This window comes from Trachinotus anak, unplaced genomic scaffold (assembly GCF_046630095.1).
Source record: "Trachinotus anak isolate AG129_WGS33_773 ecotype Australia unplaced genomic scaffold, CSIRO_AGI_Tana_v1 ptg000011l, whole genome shotgun sequence".
Taxonomy (NCBI): Eukaryota; Metazoa; Chordata; class Actinopteri; order Carangiformes; family Carangidae; genus Trachinotus; species Trachinotus anak.
The window spans coordinates 24,502,938-24,517,561 of NW_027273862.1; the positions used below are offsets into that span (position 1 = coordinate 24,502,938).

General features: G+C 40.2%; 1 protein-coding gene across 2 annotated transcripts in view; it reads left to right on the forward strand.

Moving 5' to 3' along the window:
- Positions 1-14,624, forward strand: part of znf609b (zinc finger protein 609b) — a 73,661-nt gene that overhangs the window by 53,583 nt on the left and 5,454 nt on the right. The window contains exons 4-6 of one of the 2 annotated variants that reach the window (XM_071489202.1): positions 7,826-7,913; positions 10,661-12,983; positions 13,101-13,470. In XM_071489202.1, the coding sequence (XP_071345303.1) occupies positions 7,826-7,913; positions 10,661-12,983; positions 13,101-13,470 (2,781 nt within the window). The remainder of the gene's footprint in view (positions 1-7,825; positions 7,914-10,660; positions 12,984-13,100; positions 13,471-14,624) is intronic. The other variant, XM_071489203.1, reaches the window with a different exon arrangement.

Sequence of the window (14,624 nt, forward strand, 5' to 3'; positions counted from 1 at the left end):
AACTGCTGCATGCGGCTGATAATGCTGCGTCGATGTGGAGAGCATACTAATGCTCCCTTCCTTTGCCTCTCAGTGGTATGAGAGAATTGACCTTCTCACAGGCTGTTATTCTTGTCAGGGAGAGTGACTTCGCACTTTTACCTCTTCTGAACTGGGATGCAGCCTGAACTTTTCAGATAGGGTTCGCTCAAATGCTCTAAAATTCAAAATAAAATCATCAACCATACCCGTGTCTCATTTGCTGGTTACAGGGCTCCAACTAATTGAGTATTTTTATTACCGATTTATCTGCCAATTATCTTTCTATACATCTATTAAAATGTGGGAAAATTGTAAAAAAAAAAAACAGCAATCGTAATTTACCATTTCTGCCTTCACAGTTAAGCAGCAAGCTAAACACACTTCCACTAATAGCTAAAGACAACATTTGGCCTTTGAAGTCTTTACTGGAGGCAATTGTGAAACTGTGAAAACAACAAATTCATGATAAGAATTAGAGAGCATAAAAAGGTGAGAAACTATAAACCAGTGCTAAACCACTCATTATAAGTGGGAAATACTGAAAATCTGGGATGTAAATATCAATAAATTCATTTAATCTTTAGTGTCCCTGCTAGTTTTCAGTGATATCTTTTAATTGAACTCTGCAGAAACCATGAAAATAGAATAACAAAAGTGTTGACTATCTGTGAAGCAAGTATAAAATATGTAAATTAATTGAAGTATCATCAGTAAAGTCACGACCAGGAGCACCATACGATAATTACTGTAATGAGTGTATACACGGAGTTCACAACAGGAAGAGTAAAGGTAAAAACTGTAAAATACAGAGCAGTTGGCCCAACAGTAATTAAAACAGTTACTTGTTCTATTGGCAGCATGTTAGCCTCTGACAGCTATTTTCTCCGTAGACTAAAATTATAGAGACAGCTTTAAAGTTGTTGAGAGGTCACGTTTTATATATATATATATATATATATATATATATATATATATATATATATATATATATATATATAAGCATTTATAATACATCTACAATCCATGTCTTGGTCTATGTTGTATGTCAGTATGGATATAAGGCACTGAAACACTGAAACAACACGAGTTTGTGCCTCTCACACAGGGCTGCTGGGATCCATAGCATTAGCAAGCTTGATCAACACTGGCGGAAAAACAACATCGTACATTTAGATACATGATTTATGCCATCAAACACAACACACAGACCCTCCTCTGACTGTGCTATTTTCAGTGCTTTAAAAGATACTTAGGATTTACAAACACTGACGTTAACCAAGATAAACCACAGGGTAACGGGTATGTACTCACACTCCCCCACAGACAGTGCCACAGGTAGCAGAGCCCACACCAGACTCCCTGTGTTTCCAGCAGAGACAGAGTGTCCAGCTTCTCATTGCTGTCCAGCTCTGACTACCACGACTACATCACCGTCCATGCTGAGTGGTGGTCAGTGTCTGTGTCCTCTGACCCTCCACGTCACACACTACGTGGCCATGAGGCCACATCAGTGACGGCTATTTTCATCTCACTCGTTGCTTCTTTTACATTTTCTGGGAGGAGGGTTTTAGCAGAGTTTGAGGGTGTAGTTTGCCCTTCTGTCAGAATAGTTGCTGTTTAATCTTATGTTGATCAACTATTCAGCTAGTAAACTTATCACTTCAGCTCTACATTACAAGTTCACTTATTTGCAAATCAACATAGCACTTAAAATACTACAAATAATCCATCCCACTATATAACCACTCCAGTGCTATTAGTGGCTAATACAACTCCTTACTGCCCAGGATTTAAGATATGTCAGCGTCCTGACTGACCTTAACGGGACAAGCTTGGCTTCATTTTATGCACCGTGAGTGCAGAAACACTCTTAAAATGGACTGTTGGAAACATGCTCAGACACTTGAATGCTCAGACGCTTCATTTATCAATGTTACAGTTATTGCTCATGGCAGCACCCGGCTATCTTTTATCTTCTCTCCATAATGAATACTGACACTATTTTTCTCATTGTTCTCACTTTCTTGTCTACATGCAACCTTGATGAGTGGTGCTTTTTAGTGCTGAGAAAATTGGGATAAGTGAAGAGCTGTTTTCCAGCAGGGTACAAAGAAGGTTGTAAAATCTGTTGGTAATTATATTAGAATGTGACTGTGTACAAAAGATGATAATTGGAAGTGCTGCTAATTGTTCACATACTTCTTTTCATGCCTTGCCTTGTTTTATTCAGAAATATCTAGGTTATTTAAAAACAAATAGAAACCTTAATTTGGTATTTGTGAGAACAGTCATATAATGTCACAAACAATCATTATGCAGAAGTGATCTGCGGTTTTCAAAGATAACAAAGGCATTTTGACAAGGTCAGTCAGTGAAAATGTCATTAACCCCACTGAAGTGCTGTTGAGTTGGAGCAGAGCAGAGGTCAGCCGGTGAACCCATGGCCCTCACCAGCAGCAGAGGACCTGATATTTTGGTCCTACTGCAACCTAATGAAATGTGTTAAGGAGGGAGGAGGGGTGTGGTTTCAGTCTGAAGGAGGCAGTCACCCATGCAGCAGACAACCTATCCCTGACTTAATTTTCCCCCATTACATTAGCCTCTTGTTCAAGTAATCCTACACAAGTAGGCAGTGGAGTTAGGCGCCTAAGGAGGGCTGCCATTTGTTGTTCAACAGCACTGAAAGGAAATGAGAGGTAAAATTACAGGCCAATTCCTCTCATTAATGTGGGCTTCACTCAGCTGTCCTGAGTGACCCTAATAAGGCTGTCACAAAGGGGGGAGGATGGTCAGGAGTGTATGGTGCAGGGAACTGGGTTTGCTCCAAATCATTCTGACCCCCTTTCTCCACCTCACAGCAAAATGGATTTAAAAACTGCACGTCCAAAGAGGATCTTTGATTTTTTTGATCTCTGAACTTGTGCTGAAACAGTGTGTCCAGAGGGTAACGAGAACATTTATGGCTCATGAACAAAACAGAAACAAAATAGGTAACTAACAAATGATCATGAATGGAAAGTCATCTCAGTTTCTTGTGTAATTTGCTTTCTGCCACAGGGAAATTTGTTTGAGTTGTTTTGTCAGGGGCTTTCCATTTTTAGACATAACGTTGACATCTTTGTCCTGGCAGCTTGAAAATAATTTCTAGGATGAAAGTGTACAGAGCAATTCAAAAGGCTTTTAGCACTCAGACCTAATCATGATCTTTTTGTGTATCCTTTAGCATGTTTTTATGATTTGCCAAGAAGTCTTATGAATTTAGATTCCCACTGTAAAGATGCTTTGGTGTTGCAATTTATGTCGTATGCCACATGAATTCCAATCTGACTGTTGAAACAGCAGCCACAGAGATCAGACACAAATCAAATCTAGGACCACATATGCAAACGGCCTTGATGTGATTTGAAAAAATCTGATTTGGTTTGTTCACACTTGTGTGAAAAAAAATCAGATCTGAATCACTTGGAGGCCCAAAAAAAATGGATGTGGGCCACTTCAGCATGTAATGTGAACGTAGCCAAAGCATCACATTGTTTTTAACTGCCAACCCACTCCTTTCTGTCCAAACAGTCTAATGGTTGTGTAATAAACATATTTCATTGTTTGATAAGTCAGTATAAACACAATAATGGCTGCTTAGTGAAGAGAAACTGTAGTTTACACAAGGTACATTTTTGATCAGAAAACGTGACGACTTTACTGTTGCTCAAACTGATGCTGGGTAAGTAGAAGCAACAGTACTGCAATAATGGTGTAAAATGATTTTCAATCCAGGCTCATTCACCTCTGACCTTTAAGAGTAAAACTGAGGCCTGGACATTTAATATCAGATATCTAATGCAACTTTTGAAGTGTCAGCAATGAAAATCCTTTTCACTTACACTCAAGATGAGGAGTATGATATAATAACTTGACATGTTATTTTCTGTTCCTGTAAGCCATACAGCATATACACACTGATGGGCTTAAACAGCTCAAAATTTGCATTCAATTAATTAATCATGAAGTGCAGCAATATTTTGAGCCAGGAACTATTTCTTGTTTTTATTTTTTTTTATAGCAGTATTCCCATTTGAGTTAAGATGCATCCAAATTTCTTTGAATGTCCTTGAGACGTCCTATATAACGTCAAATGAAGTACTCTATTAACACTCAAAGAAAGTATTACAGAGGCAGAGATCTGAGGTGACCCAGAAGCCAAGGACCACTCTGACAGGATTACTGAGCTCCTCTGCTTCAACATGGGAGGGTGGCAAGAAGGAAGCCAAAAAAACATGACAGCCAGCATGGAGACCTCAAAAAGACATGTCAAAGAAGGCTGAGGCAAAGAAATTGATGAAGTGAAAATGGAGCTATTGGCCTATAATGTAACGTATTACAGAGTCTTCTGAAGCATATTTGCAGTCCATTAGCAGTATATTTTAGTACAATTCAATTTGGAAATAGGTCTTAAACAGACTCGTAGGAAATCTACCTGACCTGTTTCGCATAAATGAATTTTCAGAAAAAAGAGACCTGATTCAGATGGGACCCAAGCACAGCCAGACCCAACCTGAATAGACCCAGGGATTGTTAGACCAGAGAGTACAGCGTGACATCCTATCAGTTAATTTGATCAGTTAACAAGCAGCCACGGTGGAAAGGAGCAGCAATATAATAATCATAATATCCCAAGAACAGATGTAAAGTTATAGAAACATCAATAATTTGTTTATATGCTTAAAAGATAAAGTTATATAAATAGTTTTCACCTCCTGCACCAACAAGAAAACTGGTCCAGATGAATCCACTTGGATACTGAACATGTTGATACAAACTCGAGACAGTAAATTGAGACCTGACCTGATCAGACTGAGTGGAATTTGGACCTGGTCTGACTGGCGTCATGGGTTGGACCATGAAAAGCGCTATTTCCAGTGTTTTATCCAATAAAGTAATTACATTTTATAGAGTGCTGAATGATGAAATATTACATCACATGAAATATTCTTGGCCAATCAATCAACGGTGTGTCTAGAGTGTACATTTTCAATAAGATTTATACCCAGTTGATCTCCTCTTCTTATCTCCTGTGATCAGCATTTATGATTCAAAGTGTTTGTACACCGTGGGCTGCTTTTCACTGGCAGACATCTGAGAGTTGTAGTTGAGGGAAATGCAGGGGAAATTCCTTAAAGGCCAAAACCAAAAACAAAAGCACTCATGAAGATGTTATCTTCCACCAGCACAGCGATTCTCATCACACCACCAGATACAGCAAGAAAATTCTTCTGAACAAAACCGTGAAAGTCCTTAAATCTGAGCCAGAGCTCAGACCTGAGTCATGATGAAAAATCTTTGCAGTGGTTTGAAGGTGGTTTTTGAGATACTTTACTTGAGTAAATCTGTGGGTAGAATAACAGGAAATCTAAAACTTTTGATGTGCGAAGTTTAATATACAGTATTAAAGACAATCCTGGGCTCTATCAGTGTAAACTCTGATTGAGACATAGATGTGTTTCTAGTCTAGTTTTTAAAAAATGTTACACTTTTTCATTGTGGATTATTGTATTGTCAAAAACTATGAAACACAGTGTTTATTAGAATCAATTTATTATAAGCATTTTTAATGTGTACTTGTTTTATAAAGTACACTTCTACACAGTCTTTGTGAAATACATAAACTTACATGTACTCCTTGATATGAAAAAAGGTTCCCTTAAGGAACTGTCTGACATTTTGGTAAATATATAAATTGCTTTCTTGTAGAGTTGGGACAAAACCTCCCTTGTGTCTTTACATTAAATACACAGCTACTCCCAGCAGCTTCTTATCTGAGCTCAGCATAAAGACTGGAAACTGGGCTGAGTTTGGGGAGGTGAAGGTAAAGGTAAAAAAAAAAAGAGTGGTATCAATATTCTCATCAAACTCTGGGCTAAAAAGAAAATAAGCAAATTTCCCACTGGAACAAATCTTAAAAATGTTTATTAGTCCTGGCAGCAGTAATACTAAAATCCCATTCATGTTCATCCATTGTCACAGCTACTTAAGTGAAGAGACAGTCTAACATAAAGACCAAATGCTAATTTAAATTAAAATCATTAAAGGCTTTTAACAACTCACGGTATAATTTCTAAAGTCCTCGCTAGAGAAAGCACACCATGAAAGCCTAGTCATTCATTTGCCCGGCCTTGATTTACATCCTGCCACCACCAGCTGCCAGAGCCATTTTGTGTTGGAGTGTTTGGAGAGCTTAGGGGGGCGGTCTGTTGAAGGCGTTTTAGAAAAGGTCTGGGTTCTTTTAATGTGACAGAAAATCTGAACTCGAGGACCTCTCCACTACCCTGCACACACACAAACGACATTTGCAGTTGAATCTAGCCATGACCGAGCACTCGTGTTTTTAGGCCATAGAGTGAAGGAAGAGACTTGTGGCCAAGTGTCAGCAGGTTCCTGTAAACATATATAAATACCTTATATACACGCTGCTTTATGCCAGAGGCAGCAAGAGAAAAATTAGGTCTGAACTGTGACTTGTGTGTGGGAGGGAAAAAGATTGTAAGGCGGGGATGGTTATACCATTGAAAAGAGGAAATGAGGGTGAAGGAGAGAGGGAAAATGGGGTGAGCGAGAGAGGTTTCCTAAGCTAATAAAATGCTTGGAGGGATGGAAGCTGCCAGCCTGCATTCCTGTGCCATTAGATAAGTTAGCTCACTGCAGCCTCCAGTTTCTCTGCAGTGCTGAAGTGGCAAGCTGAGGTCACCATCGTGGAGTGAGGGGGATGGTGGGGGCAATAAATTCAGAGTGTTGTTCTGCACCGTCGTTGCTCTTAATCCTCTGAAGCTGTTTGGTTGATGGGCAAAATCTACAAAAATCTGCACTCAGTGCTGTGCAGTTAAACGTACAAAGAGCAGGGATGTAGTTGAGTAATTCTGTACAAATCTGCATTGTTGTGACATTTCAATGACATGCAAGCTGTTGCCAAGTGTAGAGTATTTTGTTTCTTAAGGAGAAACATACATAGAGAGTGGTGTGATCTTCTGGAACTAATTTTAGATTTTAAATGCAAGGTCAGATATCACACTTGGTACAGGTCGGATTGTGTAGCTCACACTGAGTGCTACCAAATTCACACTAGCCAAATGGCAACACAGAAGCTTCTAAGTGTGACAGATTGCAGCAATTCCTTTGAAGTCAAGGAGTTTTTGTTACACACTCCGTTACAGTCCGTCTAACTGAACCATTCACACTGAAATCATTTTAACCCAGTAGGTTGTTGTTTGTTTCTAAGAAGCTGCAGTAGTAGATCTGTATTATCCCCAAGATAGCAAATTCCTGGGTTGCAAAGTGAGACAGAGGACTGCAAGATATTATTTGCCTGCAAATAATTCTCCTTCAGGGAGATCTCCTGTACTGTGAGATGGCTTATTTAAATGGAAAGTGAGTGAGTATTCCCTGGTAACCTCAGTGTGATCATTTTTAGTGAGACCCTCTGCTAGTATACAGGTTTTACAATACTGACTGCAGCTGAGTCGCTTCCAAGTCATTTAGAAGATATCAGTCAGTCCTGCCCCTACGGCTTTACTGTGTGAAGAAGCTTAAAAAAGGATCTTTCACTTGTATAACTGTCTTGCATATGACACCCTTGAGCAAAGATCACCACGTTGATGCAGCAGACACGATGCACTTTTTGCTCACATAGGGCAGTCAGTTATATATGAATCTCACTGTAAAACGTCCTCTCTTGGATTTTTCAACTGTGTAATTTGCATTATTGTCATATTTGATACAAAATAAATGACCTCTGTGATTCTTTGTCTCACAGGCATGCTGGTGGTCAATGTTACTTGGAGAAACAAGACATATGTTGGCACCCTGTTGGACTGCACACGGCATGACTGGGCTCCCCCCAGGTAAGAACCCTTTTTCTTTTTACTGGAGAACGCAGGGGGACATGTTTTTTTATTTAAATATGCATCATCAAATCTGCACTTGTTATGTTAATCATATATATCACTTGTGTGGTGTTGTTAAAACTAAGGCTACATGCACAGAATTTGCAGAGCATTTGCACTTTACAAAGAATTTACTGTCACACATTGTAGTTGTAGTTGTAGATGTCGAGGTAGAAAAGAGTCATGATTACTATGAATTATTGATGCATTCTCTCTATCTAAGCTGCACTTGGTCTCTTAACCTTTTCATATTCTGCGTGATATGAATCTGCTGCAGTAGAATCAGCTCAAGTATATATAGCTGAATTCACTGACTTGCCTGTGTGCAGCTGGACCTTCCATGTTAGTCTTTATCTCGAGCCTGGGGAAACAGGATTCACTGGCAAACGGCTGATGTCCCAGGAGGTAGCTGTGGAAATAGAAAGCTACTCTAACAAGCCAGATTGTAGAATCCAATTATTGGGCTAATAGCTTTTCCTCAGCACTGTATAACATTCTCTATCACAAAGACTGCAATTTCTTAGATCAGTGTTATGTGGGTGGTAGCTTAAGGTGTTAGTAATTTCTGGATATTTGCCTTTGTTATGCAAAATACACAGGTTGTGTAAAATATATTTCCAAACACTTGCTTTGATTTAGAATACTTGCACTGTATCTAAATGTAAATATGAATCTATATTTTAAATGCATGGTTAAGTGCAGTAGAGAGAAGATCAAGATTAAAGCAGTGCTAATGGAAAACAAGGATAGGCTGTATCATACTAATGTATCACAGTGTATCACAATAATGTTCAGTAAGTGAGGTTTGCACAATAAGTGTGGTTTGCTGGGCTGTATTTGCACCAACATAGTCTTACAGTTTGCAGCACGGCTACATTAGGGACACACCATGAATAATTCAGAAAGCTTTCAACAGACTGAATATAAACTTGGGCTTGTAATGAGTCTAAATTCCTCTACCACTCTCAGACTACGGATGTATTCACATTCCCTGCTGAGGCTGAAATTGTTTGGAGAGACTTGTAGAGGAAGCTGTGAGTCATAGCAGCCCAATGTTTCTCTTTGTCACAGATTGCTAACCTTCACTGCTGTGCAGAAAGATAATTACATTACTGTTATGGAGAGATAAGGCCAAACTGCTATTTTAAGTATTTGAGTGACTGTATGGTTTGATTACAAAGCAGCTAGAATGTTCACTGCGGCCTTCTCCAATGATGTTTACATTTTCATTTGGAAAGTCGTGACTATGTTTAAAGTGCTCACTCACTATAATGTGCAAAATATCAGATTGATATGTAATGAGAAGCCAGGGACAGAACAATGGTGTAAATATTCTCAATATCATTGCCTTTTTTGTTTATTTTGGGCTAGGGACTCAAAAGGACTTAAAGCCCCTAGCATTGTCATCATTGGTATTACTGTTATGACCTATTTTCTTTATTCTGAATTTCCTATGAGATATTGTAGAAGGGTTATTTGGCATGCCAATACAGTAAATAGCTGTTTATGTGAGATTCTCAGTTAAAATATAAACAAATTAACTTTAGAAATGGTATGTCCAACCACAGACGTATCCTAAAATTTTGCAAATACATTTTGAATAGAGGTAAGCAGTAATGTCTTCAGAAGTATAGCAGTGTTTCCCATACACTGTTTTATTTCTGGTCGCCTGCAACAATATCAAGATTGCCCACCACATAGTGATTGTCTGTCTTTTTTTTCTTTCTACTATTCTTTTTTACAATTTTAAATGGGTAGAATCTTATTTCTCTGTAGAGCTATGCACAGCGCATTGATTCACCTCTCCTTGCCTAACCCTCTCTAACTCTCACTCTCACAAACTTATTGACAACGGACCCGTCTGTCATAGTCGGATAATGTGCCGTTAAAATAATCCATAAAGTTTTTAGTCCCAGTCTGTCTCTTCACTGTCTGTCATTTATAGGAGAGCATGCTTACATGTGCTGCGACTGGGCTTACTGGCCAATTACAATTTACAATCAACCCTTATTTGTTTGACTTAATATGAAGATATTAAGTTGTATATATTGGTCAGGTATTTATTTGTCATAAATCACTTAGGAATGAAAATGTTTCAACCTGTCAGTTGCTGCCAAGAATAGAATCTAATTCTGTAGGAAACACTGCATGGGTATAAAAAAAACCCTTTAGAGAGCGTTGCAATTGTTTCATTTTAGTTTTACAATCAAATGGTTTGGTTCTGTGAAGTTATGGAACAATAAATAATGAGGCTAGCTGGGGTTTGCACAGTAGCTGTGAAACACATCCATTACACTTAAAACAAGTGACTGCACCAATGACCATTCTGGTGTGATTGTAAAGGGGTTAAATATTTAGTTTTATTTTAGTTTTTGTTCTTAAGATCACTTATAGAAATGTATTGTCATTCCTCATGAAATGCAGCTGATCATTGTCAAAAAAGCCAATTATATTCAGTGTGTTAATGTTAATCAATGTTAAAGAATAATGTTAAAATGATAAATGAAAATGTCCAATGGGGTAAATAGTTTTTATTGCCAATGTATTATTCAGCCCCCACAGAAATTGTAATTTCAAAATCTGTGGAGTTGTGGAATTTCCATAGATACCTTTCAGATTCTAAACTAAAGCAAAGTTGCACTGAAATCAACCATTTATACTATGACATCACTAATTCTTAAATGTGATTTTTAAAATTACTGCAGGTTTTGTGAATCCCCTACAAGTGATCTGGAGATGAGAAATGGCCGTGGTCGAGGTAAGCGAATGAGACCGAATAGCAACACCCCTATCAACGAGAACAGCAACTCATCAGACAACAAGGGCACCACCAACAACAAGACACGTGCTGCCTCTAACAGCAAAGGCCGAAGGGGCAGCCAGACGCCATCAGATCGCCGCACTCCACCTAACAGTAACACAGAGGACATCAAGGCCAGTCCCTCCTCAGCTGGAAAACGCAAGACCAAACCAGCCTCAGACATGGAACCGAATTCCAGCTCAGAGGACACCAAAGGCAACAAACGTATGCGGACAAACTCGAACAGTGGAGGGGTGGGACCAACAGGTCTGCCTATCCCTTCTATTAAGACTGAGCCACTTCCACCTCCCCTTGATCGCAGCTGCCCCTCTCCAGTTCTTATTGACTGCCCACACCCTAACTGCAACAAGAAGTACAAGCACATCAATGGGCTGAAGTACCACCAAGCCCGTGCCCACAATGATGATGACATTAAGTTGGACTTGGATGGAGACAGTGAATACGGAGAGGATTCAACTCTCCACCCTGAGCCAGGGAACTGTAATGGAGCCTCTATCTCTCAGAAGGGATCCTTGTCTCCAGCACGTTCAGTTACTCCAAAAGGCAGGAACTTTGATGCTCAAAGTCCTTCCCCATCTCCCGGCAAGTTTGGTTCAAAGCAGAGTAAAAAGAAGATTGCTGAGACAGATCCAGAAATGGGAGGTACACCAATGGACGGATGTGAGGATGGGCCATGTCTCACCGATGAGGCCAGTAACGATGGTATAGATGATAAGAGAGGATCAGACAAGTCCAAAAAGGCAAGTAGTGGCACAAAGGCTGATAAAATGGCCCAGAAAAACATGAAATCACCACGGCCCATTGGCCCTGGCTCTACAGCATCCCAGCAAATGTACTCTTTTCCTCCTGGAAACCCAAATTCTTCCCCAGGGCTTACTCCAATGATACAAGGTATCCCTAAGAGTCCGCAAATGAAAGGCACACAGCCTAAACCCCCTGCCATTGGAGATCCTGCTTCAAGTAGTTCTAAAGACAAGAAGAAGAAAGACAAAAAGAAAAAAGATGGTGGAAAGGAGGCTGACAGCCCAAAGCCTCTGGGAAAGGGAGGAAAACTAGAGGAAGGAAAGCTTTCATATCCGGAACCTTGTGATCAAGGAAATAAGGGGGAAGGACTACTCAATGGTTCCTCAGATCCTCATCAGAGTCGCTTGGCCAGTATCAAGGCTGAGGCTGACAAGATTTATAGCTTTTCTGACAATGCCCCTAGCCCATCCATTGGTGTGGCCAGTCGAATAGATGGCAGTGGGATGCCGCAGCCCCTGACACCACTTCATGTGGTGAACCAAAATGGTGCTGACAATTCATCGGTCAAAACTAATAGCCCAGCATATTCAGACATTTCAGATGCTGGTGAGGATGGTGAGGGGAAACTAGAAGGTGTCAAAGTCAGGACAGAGGACCAAGCCATCAGGGAAAGTGTCAAAAAAGCACTCTTTCCAAACCAGACACCCAATAAAGATTCCCCTTACTATGCTGGCTATGATACATATTATTCACCCAATTACGTCAACCCCAGTCCCAGTGGGCCCAATCAAGGCACACCAGTGGCTGAAGGTCAGGTTAAGATCAAAAGGGATGATGACCAGGACCAAGATGAGGAGAAAGTCAAGGTAGAGGTTCATGAAGAACGCAAACCTGACAGCAGTGCTCCTGGCCAGCAGCAGCAGCAGCAGCAACAACAGCAACCCTCAGTCATCCAACAGCGATCCAACATGTACATGCAACCTCTTTACTACAACCAGTATGCTTATGTACCCCCATATGCATACCATCCCGATCAAGCCTACCATAACCACTTGATGAACACCAACCCAGCCTACCGGCAACAGTATGAGGAGCGGCAGCGACAGATGGCTGAACAGCATCGTGCTGCTGAGAAAAAGTCAGATGTAGCCATGAAAGAACGAGAAGCCTCCATGAAGGAGGAGTGGAAACAAAAGAGCCCAATGCCGCCAAGCCTTTCCAAAGCCCCAAGTCAGTCAGACCTCGGAAAGATGCAGCAGCCCCCAGGAAAATCAAGGGACTCGCCCTCTGAACCCTCTTCGAAAACTATTGGAAGCATAAAGGGGGAGGACCAGAAGTCCCAGCAAGCTGAGGGGCTAAAGATGAAGCTGACTGAAGGGGGCCATCATGGGAAGGAAGACTCCAAACAAACACTGGAGTCCAGAGGTCAAGCAGGGATGGAGCAGGCCATATGGTACAGACAGGTAAATAACAATGTAGTATAACAGTGTTAGAATATGTGCTTGTGAATCTGTTGTGAGAATCTTTTTGAGTTATTGAGACATGATTTGTGCTGACTTGTACCTTCTTCCCACCCTCAGCAGTACCCAGAGAGCCAGAAGCCCCAAGCAGAAGATGAACACCAGCAACAACAACCTCGATGGAAAGATGAAAGGGACAGAGAACGGGAACGTGACCGTAAATTAAAGGATGATAGGCAAAGGCCCAAGGACAGTCAAAGTGGGCCCAAGGAGGATGGCAAAGAGTGTAGCGATCCCAGAATCACATCTGAGGACCACCGGGCTATGAGCAAAGACTCTCGTTCTAATCCCCACATGCAGTTTTCATCACCACTAGCGCAGCACCAAGGCTACATGCCCTATATGCATGGTTACCCCTATGGACAAGGCTATGACCCCAACCACCCTGGATACAGGGGCATGCCCTCAGTCATGATGCAGAATTACCCAGGTATGACATTAAATTGACTCCAAATACATGTCAATGTTAAAGGTTTTTTTATACACTCCTAGTAAGAAATAATATGCAGTATGAAAAATACATTTCTTCTTTTTAAAATTTGTTTGAATTTTGCTGTTCACAAGCTTAAGTCACACAGTTATAAATATATTATTTATATATTATATAAAATATTCTTTTGATTAGAAAGTTTAATCATTGATGTATGTCATCAGTGATTCCTGTGGTCTCTTTTGGTCAAATACTTCCAAGTTTAAGATGAGCACTGATTTAGAATGATGTTTAAGCTGTTGGCCTTACCTTCATTTGAAGCTGTGTATGATGGCTTTTAAATTAGATGAGCCAATATAATCAACACGGCTTAAAGAATTTAATGTGTCTTCCTTGCTTGCTTTGGAAACACAATGGCTGTAGGGATTTGTTAGGACAGATTTATATTGTCTATCAAAATCAATCTTAGCAGGATCTTGACATGTTTTTGTGATTATTTCAGTCATAAATGAAGGCATTTGTGCATTGTAAAGCAGCAGGAATTGATTGTGATCATTTGGTGGAGCTTGTTGGGCCAAAACACTGCACAGGAAGTTAAACAGGTCAAGTCAATCAAGAATTGATTTGGTTTGACCTATGTTCAGTTACTCTGAATAGAATGGTTATATGTGGGAAATTGCATTTTGTGATGCAGGCATTTATTTCTGTTGTTGTTGTTCCCCATAAATATTGAAGGTGTTGGCAAAATTGCATGGCCTTTTGTGCTCTGGGAGTGGTTCAATTTTGTCTTAATCCACAAAATTCCTGGTTGATCTCAAATATGTAGCCTAAAGGATATAGCCAACATGTATAGTAGCATGCCTGGTAATTCACCAACAGTTACATCAACTGTACTATTAACACAGAACACAACATGCATGTGGGCACAATGCCTAAGGCACTTTGCTTTGTAAATGAAATGAAAACACCACATTTTGCAGTTGGGCCCAGTCTGGTCAACCACAACGGGATGTTTACAGTGTATGCTTTCATTTTTCAGATCAAAATGATCCCATGTAGAAACAATATGTGGTACTAGACTGTCAGTACCTACATGGATATAGAGCTATTAGTTGAGTGTGAGTCAAAATGGACTGGTTGGTGACCTAAAATCA